The 8,476-nt window shown below is 47.7% G+C and overlaps 1 protein-coding gene across 1 annotated transcript; it reads right to left on the reverse strand.

The window, feature by feature from the left end:
• Window positions 1-4,476: 4,476 nt before the first annotated feature.
• On the reverse strand, window positions 4,477-5,645 carry LOC136457421 (VQ motif-containing protein 4-like). Its single transcript, XM_066457448.1, has one exon. It carries the CDS (start codon window positions 5,610-5,612, stop codon window positions 4,953-4,955), a length of 660 nt encoding a protein of 219 aa, XP_066313545.1. The 5' UTR covers window positions 5,613-5,645; the 3' UTR covers window positions 4,477-4,952.
• Between the last annotated feature and the right edge of the window lie 2,831 nt (window positions 5,646-8,476).

An 8,476-nucleotide genomic window follows, 5' to 3' on the forward strand; every position in this document is an offset into this window, starting at 1 on the left:
AGGGGTCTACGTATATTGCGTCTTGGGGGAAAAACAAGTTGCTGCATTTTTACGTCTCTCTTACCGTGGCATTGGCCATTGGATTCCCGTACTGACCGTAGTACGTACGTACCGTCATAACACGGCAAGTCGGCAACGGCTCGATCTTGCGATTATTCATTCCGACCAATTTAATGGGTGCTCTAGCTAGTTATACGTAATTAACACACACAATAACTACACATTGATACCATGACGTAGCTCCCCTGTGATGACTGACCGGTACACCACCGTGCAATACAATACGATACGTACTACTAGTAGTGTTCAAAATTCAAAACTGCGTACACAGCTAGCATGCAGCAAAATACGTACTTTTTTTTTGCAATGCATGGGTAGTACAGTGCAGTCAAATTAGGATATGGGTAGCGAACTAATAGTAGATAAGTTGGTTGCCCACCTGGGTTTAAAGTTATCGACTTAGCACGGGTGCTCGTATTTTCTTGAATTTATTTCAGGATTTAACGGCGCTATGCTTTATGATAGACGACGTCCCTGTTGACAGCGAGACGTCAGTGGTGACTTCATGAATTTTGAGATCTGCTAACTCAGTCATTCTTTGAAGGTGCTTATAGGGGTAGAGTTTTTGTACGTGTGTTCATAGAAGTGAGTATGCGTGCGTGTTATGGACGTATGCGTGCTGTGTAATTTAAAAAAAATCGATATGGGTAGTATCTTGCATGTGAGCTGAGTAACCCTACCTCTGCCTGAACTAAGCTGCTGAAGTTACCATTTGCCAAGCGAAGTGGTACCTACTACTACCTACCAGTCGATGCATGCCGTGGCTGCACTTGTATTCTACGGATCGGAGTGTCGTACATGCATGCATCGGTCCCGTTCTTAAAAATTCACTTCTTTTTTCATCTAGAACAGTATTTTTCTCTCACAGATTCCTCCAAATTCATCAAGATTACTCCAAAATTCAGCGAACGGGCCATCATTGCCGTTGGGAGTTCGAATTTTGAGATGAAACGCAGTACTAGTACTAGTACTCCGTACTTTGTACCGGAAGCTACCGCGCGCGGTTCTTGCATGCGTATGCGTTCGCTCTGCAAAGGTGAAACCCATGCATGCAAAGCTGACAAAACGCCTGCCGCAGCTATATTGGCCGTCGCGTCGTCGGCGACGTGACGGCGGCGGCTTTCGCTGCTAGTTGCAGGCGTGCCGCCATGCATGTGTGGTAACTTTGTGCGTGAAAGCAACTGATATGATTTCGATCGGTTTAACTCATCATGCATGTCATCTTCTGTAGGAGGCAGTTCGATCGATCGGTTGTCCTCCTCGTTTTTCTTTTTTAGAAAAAAAGATATATCTTACATTCCTAAATTGTTGTCTAGCTCTAGATTTTTCCTACTCAAGCTTCAAAACTAAATAATTTCTCTCTCGCACTTCAAAACCATTTAGATTATCTCTGCTCTAGTTAGAAGTAGTTTTGAAGATGATTTCATCCTTTTTAGTTTGAAAGCAAGTCTAATAAACATCTGATAAATTAAAAATCACAAAAATGATCTCTAAGATTATAAGAACTAGAAGAACGCCCCGCGCGTTGCTGCAGGAATCGTTGGTGAAATTATACTACTTATATTTACTAATATGATTGAATAAATATCATAATACATATTAGTGGATGATTTTTAGCATTCTGATGTGGACAACTAAATATATGGTAGTAAATGATATGGTTTGCTAATGTGAATAGCTTGAATGAAGGCATAATGACATGTGTTAGTGGATACTGATGTGGACACTTTGTATGGCGAGATAATTGAATGTGCTAGTGAGATGTTCTAGTGGATGCTGATGTGGATACTTTGCATGGCAAGATAAATTGCTAGTGGGGTTTATCTTTATAAGAGATATAGATTATGCAAAAATGTTAGAGATGGACTGGAACGAGAAACCAAAATAACATTTAGACCTCATAAAAGTAATATATATCTCTATGCTTAAAAACAGATTTAGCTGTAGAAAATGGGGAAATATGTAGAAACATCTAAAAAATCCCCAAATATTCTAGTTAAGTACTAGTATTTTAAAAGAATCATAAGAAAAATATGAGATGCAACTAACATGAATGCAACATACATTAATGCCAGTTGCATCTTGTGTTCTTGTCATGGAAAGTTTTCACAATTAGACCTCGATCGATTATAATGTGTTAGGATTTTTCTAGATTTTTTATATCTTTGTATTTTTAGAGCTAAATCTAATTTTTGAAAGCTCGTAGAGATATTCGCAAGAGCTCTCAATATTTTATTTGAGTTTCACGAGTTCCAATCTATCTCTAGAAGTTTTTGAGAAATTTTTAGAAGCTTGAAGATTTCTTTTTGTGGGTTAGATACCTTATCATATGTTAATTGGATTTAATTTTGAAATAAAGACGATGAAACCACCTTGAAAACAACCTCTAACCGGGGCAAGAAGGTAAGATAAGTTGTCTGGTTCAAGAGTCCGAGGAGGGAGACCTATGCTCTGACAATAGTTCAGAGAGAGGAAATGAATTTTCCTATTTTTTCTGTTTCTTGAAAGGCAAAGAGAAGAAAAACAAAGTATTTGGCCATGCTTGGTTTATTTCCTCGGCATGCCGTGCCAAATAATTCAGGCACATCGCCCGCCGCACACTTGGCGAGAGTTGCTACTAAAGTTTCATTAGCAAAATAGTAAAGCAAGTTGGGGCACGCCCAAGCATAGCTGTGAACCAAACATCTCCCTCAATGTCTCCAACATGCCGAAATTGTGCGCTGCTTGTTTTGGCCGCGGCCAGAACACACGTTTATAGCACTGTAAGCAGACACCTGGATGTCAAAAGATATACTCTCTCTGTCAAAAAGAATGAACCTGGACACCTAGAATTGTATTTAAAAAAACAGATGGAGTATAGTGGAATGCCTCGAGCTCGAGTGATTTTGCATGCTTTACATCCACTCCGCTGAAATTTATTCGCTGAGACACTATGCATTTTTTTGCACATACTCCCTTCGTCCTAAATAGAATGTAATTTTAGGTATGAATTTAGACAAGTGTTTGTCCAAATTCGTACCTAAAATTACGCTCTTTTTTTGAACAAGAGGGACTATACTAAAGGTAAGTAATTTGCTAGATTAAAATATCTTAAAATATTGATGTAACACAATATTACAAAAACCTTGCTTATTTGTGACTAGTACATGTCCCAAATAGTCAGTACCTTGATTTTTTTTTGGTCCGCAGAGAAGAGAAAGAGTAAGGACCAGTTAACGTCTCCTTTTTCTCGCCGATTGACAAAAGCACTCAATTTCTTTCACTCGCCTTTTACTTTGATCGAAACGAAACATCTTAACCGCTTCTTTGCGTCATATCATCAGCCCATGCTCTCAACAAAACGCGAAAGCTGTGTTGGAGGACGAAAACATCTTTCTGCCTCTCTGCAGGAACGTGACAAGCTCTAGTTTCTTTCTTCTTTTTATTTTCATTCTCGTGCCTGCCTGCCTGGAACAAACCCTGAAGCCACTGAAGCCTATGTGGGTCTAGCTGCCAGTGGATGTGTGTGTGAGGGCAACAGATCTGACGGACAGGCGTTCATTAGCCTGACAAAGCCAGAGCAGCTGCCTGAGCTCCCCGCTGTTCCTACAGGATCCATATCCATCATGTAGGAGCATGCATTGCATGATGGCTGATGGAGTGGGCAAGTGAACTCAGCTGCTGACACTGAAGTGGGTCACTCTCACTAGCTCTCAAGTCTCAACACCTTCACAAATTTCCTCCTCACCCCACCAGAAAACAAAGAAAAAAAAATCCCAGCTTTTCCTCAAAAGCTGCTAGCTTTTGCTCCAATTCATATCTATTTTCTTGAAAAAAATACTGCCCCAATGCAAATGGCGGAGCTCACCACTCCACCACCGGAAGAGCATTGTTTTTCTACTCCTTTAGATCACTCCCCATATTCCACTCCCACTCCCACTGCCTCCACCTCCACCACCAGTAGCAGTAGCAGTAGCCAACATGATGAGAAAATATATGCAGGGCATTTCACTTTGGTTTCCCTCTCCTACGAAAAAGATGCCGCTTTTATAGGGGTGGCCCCCTTTTGTTGTTCTATCTACTATACTATGCCAGGGTCCAATGCAGATCGAAAATGTTACCACTCCAGGTTTGAAGCAGATTTTGTGCAGATTTCGGTAGAAAGAGGTTATTGGGTGCTCTGTTTCGAGCATGTCTGCCTTCTTCCATTCCATGGATAGGCATAAGCTGCCGCCACTTCCTCCAAACAAGGCTCAAGGGAAGGGACCCTCTGTTCAGATCACTGGACTGATCATCTACTTGATCAGTTTATTCACTGTGTGCGTTTCAATGACACCCACACTGTTTACCTCTGATAAAAATGCCACCTTCCTCTAATCAAACCTCTGTGGACATGTAAAATCAGACAAGTTCTATGTTCTACCCCCCTCTGGTTCATGTCCACCATTTTTTTTCGGATATTTTTCACCTACAATAGACAATGTCAACTTGAGCATCCACTTGGCTCACGTTGAGCTGAATTTTGACAGCTTCATCTACAAGCTTGCCCCACCAAACTATTGTCAAAGCAAGCACATGAATGAAGCAAGGAAAGGTGAAAATGCCAAGCTAAAATCTACTACATACAATTCATCAGAGAGCAAGAGCACTCGAACTCGGCGATCAATTAATCCCTCTTATGCGCCGAATTACTGTTACAAACATCAAGATTACAACATGGGGACTGGACATACAGGAATCATCATCCCAGAGCTCACGAGAGGGAGGGAAGGGGGGAGGAGCAAATCATCCACAGATCAGGTTGGCCTCCAACTTGAGGAGCGCCGCGATTAGCAGCGAGCAGCAGAGCATACCGAGCAGGAGCGAGCCAGCCTAGAGGAAGGGGAGAGGGATGCCAAGAAGCGGTCACGGACTCACGGCCGGCCGGTCGGCGACTGCACGGGGAAGAGCGGGAGCAGCCTGGGAGGCGGCTGCAGGTCGCCGCCGGCGCCGGCATTGCCGCGCGGGGACGGGTGGAGGTAGAACCCCTTCTCGGCGATGGCGCGGTCCTCGGCGGCGGCGGCCTCCTCGGACCCCGGCAGCGGCGGCAGCGGCGTGACGGGGCTCCCGAGCGCCATCGACGGGAAGTCCAGCATGCTGGGCGACAGCACCTCGAGGCCGCGCGGCGAGAACCCGCGCGGGGAGAAGCCTCCGGCGAAGCCGCCGGCGGCGAAGGCGGCGGCGGCCGGGAGCAAGGGGCAGAGCATCTTGAGGCTCTTCATGCTGCTCCGCCGCTCGTAGAGCTTGAAAGCCGGCTTCTTGGGCCCCGGGGGCGTGGGCGCCGGCTTCTGCGGGGCCGGCGGCGATGCCTGCACCTCGCCCGACGCCGCGGCCGCCGCGGTCTCTGGCGTGCCGGTGAGGATCTGGACCACCTGCTTAAAGGAGGTGGTGTCGGCCTGCACGAACGTGGTGGGGAAGGGGTTGGACGGGTCCACCGACGCCTGCGGCAGTGGCACCGGCAGTGGAATCGCCATCGGCACCGGCAAGGGCGGCGCGGGGCGCTCCCGGGCGGTGGTGGCGGCGCCGGCGTCCATGAGAAAAATGTCGCCTTTGGCAGGCTTGGCTTGGCTGGCTTCTCTTGGGAGTGAGGAAAACAGGGTGAGAGAGAGACAGGGGGTTTTATGGGCTTTTCGGGGAGCTTAATTTTTGGAGCTTTGTGCCATGTTTAACCAGGATACAGGAAGCTAACTTTTAGGCTGAGTTCGCTGGTCTTATCAGACCAGCCAGCCGCGCTGATCCTCTCTCAATTTACTGTTTATCAAACTAGCTAAAGAATATTTTTCTCTCATAACAAACCAGTCGGAACAGTGTTTTTCACCGAACGGGGCCTTAGTTGCTTGATTGCCTGTAAATAGCCTAAAGCTAGGCCTATCTAAGCTACTTTAGAGGTCCTGGTCTGGCCCTGGAAAAACGAGATGGGGATCCGTTTTTCAGGAGTCTGGCTCGACGAGCGCTCTAACTCCCGTCGCGTCACCTCCCGGTCACAACACGGAGGTCTAGGAGCAGACGCTCGACGACGGAGGCTCGATCAAAGGAGGACGACGACGCCAGCGTGCTCCGGCCACCAACTCGGAGGATCCCACTGCGCTCGACGGTGAGCTTGCGAGGTGGCCGTGCTCCGATGGGCGTTGGGAAAGGCCGCTTTCCACCTTTGCTGGCGAGCGCCCCTTCGACGGTGAGCTCCTGGGGTGGCAGGGCGGGGGTCCCGCGGGCATTGGGAAAGGCCGCTTTCCACCGGGGGAAGTCGCTGGCAAGCGCGTCCTAGAGCGGGCTCCGCTCGAGGCCGAAGAGCAACAGGGAGATGATGTCGTAGAGCCTTGCTGCTGCCGAGTGCGCCGCATATCCGGCTTGAGGAACTAGGCCAGCGCGCCGCGGGTCCGCTTTTGGTCGGCGCCCATCAGGTCCAGGATGCTCTTCGCCCATCGATGACGCCAGCAGAGGCACGATTCGAGCGAACATGAATGGGTTGGATGTGAGTGAACGTTTAGGCCTTCTAATCCTTTGTGCTGGTACCGACAAACATTGCAATGTGTAGCTGAATGCATCAATGAACATTGCATAAGACCATAGAGAAATTCGTGCATGTTTACACTACAGTCAGTTTTGTAAAACATTACTTCATCTACTGATAGATGGTTCGATTTCGAGTGAATCAAGAGCCTCCTATTTTTACTTGTCTTCTGTACCTGCTGTTTGGTCTTCTCTGCCAGTTGAATTGCAACGTATTCGCCTTCAGGATCATATGACTTGGCCTGTAGACTGAAGTATCGATCTTCTCGTGGATCATTGCCAACTCCTGCTGTTCGTCGTGCTAGTCCTGCTGCAGGTCGTGGTCGTTCGGCTCACGATTCTCGTCTTGCTGCTGCCAAGTGCCGTGCTCGTCGAAGGTGTCCACCACCTGTTCAACGAATTGCCTCAAAGGAGGTATCCTTACCAATTTAGAGAAGATGTGACATTATCAAAGTAAACCAGGTAACCAAACACACCCCGGGATAGCCAGGCTTAAAATGCACAGACAATCAAACAACCAGGAATTGGCTCCATGGAAGCAGACTAAGATTGCCTGGACTTTGATTCTAGCCAAGCTAAAAGTTAACCACCCTTGGCTGCTTGCTGTGCTTGCTTGCTTTTGTTTCAGCTTCACAGCCTGCCTGGAATATGAATATTGTGCTCACTCTGTGTGTGGTGTGGCCACTGGGGCTCAAATCTGACTTCTGAGAAGATGCAAACACACACGCAGCGCTCGAGACCTGTACCAGTAGGTCAATTTGTGCGCGATGCTCATTTTTTTTAAAAAAAAAAGAAGAAAAGAAAAGGAAAGAACTTGTGCACGGTCGATGCCTGACGACGCTGCAGGTGAGCTGGATGGATGTGTTTTTGAATTTCATGTAGATTCTGTCCTCCTTTTGTAACCATACATTTGATGGAGATTCCGTCCTCCTTTTGAATAAGCTGACGACCGCACTGCTCCCGTGGATGTGCCAATGTGATGTACACGTACTTGTAAAGCGACGAGTGTATTGTGTGCTACTCCACTTTGCGTTGGTGTACGTGCTGAAAGGGAAGCTGTACAGGTTTTTGAATGGATGTACTCCGTTTCTAGGCTTTGGCTTTTTGACTATCTTACACAGGGAATTACTCTGGTGTGTTTGCTAGTGGCCTGGGCTGGAGACAAGCGCCCCCAGCGTCCATAGCTCAGGGGCTCTCCAGCGATGCCTTGCGGGCACGACGCTGTCAACTACTCCTCCGATTGGATCACGAATGGGACGTGACACAAGGAGACAACCCCTCCGCTGGCTTCAGGGGCTCGGGGCTTTCGGGTCCACTTGTCAGCCCCTCAAGCCGGATGTTTTCACCGCCAAGAAACCTCCAGAAGCTGCACCTGGTGAAGGTTGGTCTAAGCTGACAGAGCCTGACACTTAGTGTGTCAGAACAGAGCAGCTGGACGACGCCCTAAGCTTCTTCGGCTTCACGAGAACGCCAAGGTCCATCCATGCCGCTGCAAGACCCTCTTGGACTCCGGCGCATGTAGACCATAGGCTAAACTCCCCCCAACCGCCATGTACCCGACCTACCTCGATATACACTACGCCAGATTTGCACATCACTGCCGGATTTGTGAGAATCGGCAGTGATGTACCTTCACTGCCGGTTATGAGCTTAAAAATGAAAAAAATGATTGGTGCTGGGCTAAAACCGACAGTGAAGGACCACATCATTGCCGGTTTTTGGCTTGAACCGGCAGTGTTTTGGCGAGCACTCATCACTGCCGGTTTAAGCCAAGCGCCGCCAGTGATTGGGCACTATCACTGTCGGTTCTAGCCAAGAACCGACGGTGATAAGCCTACAACACAAAAAGCTGCAGCCGTCCTCTCCTTCCTCCTCTCTTCCATCCCGA

This window comes from Miscanthus floridulus, chromosome 6 (assembly GCF_019320115.1).
Source record: "Miscanthus floridulus cultivar M001 chromosome 6, ASM1932011v1, whole genome shotgun sequence".
In the NCBI taxonomy this organism is placed as follows: domain Eukaryota; kingdom Viridiplantae; phylum Streptophyta; class Magnoliopsida; order Poales; family Poaceae; genus Miscanthus; species Miscanthus floridulus.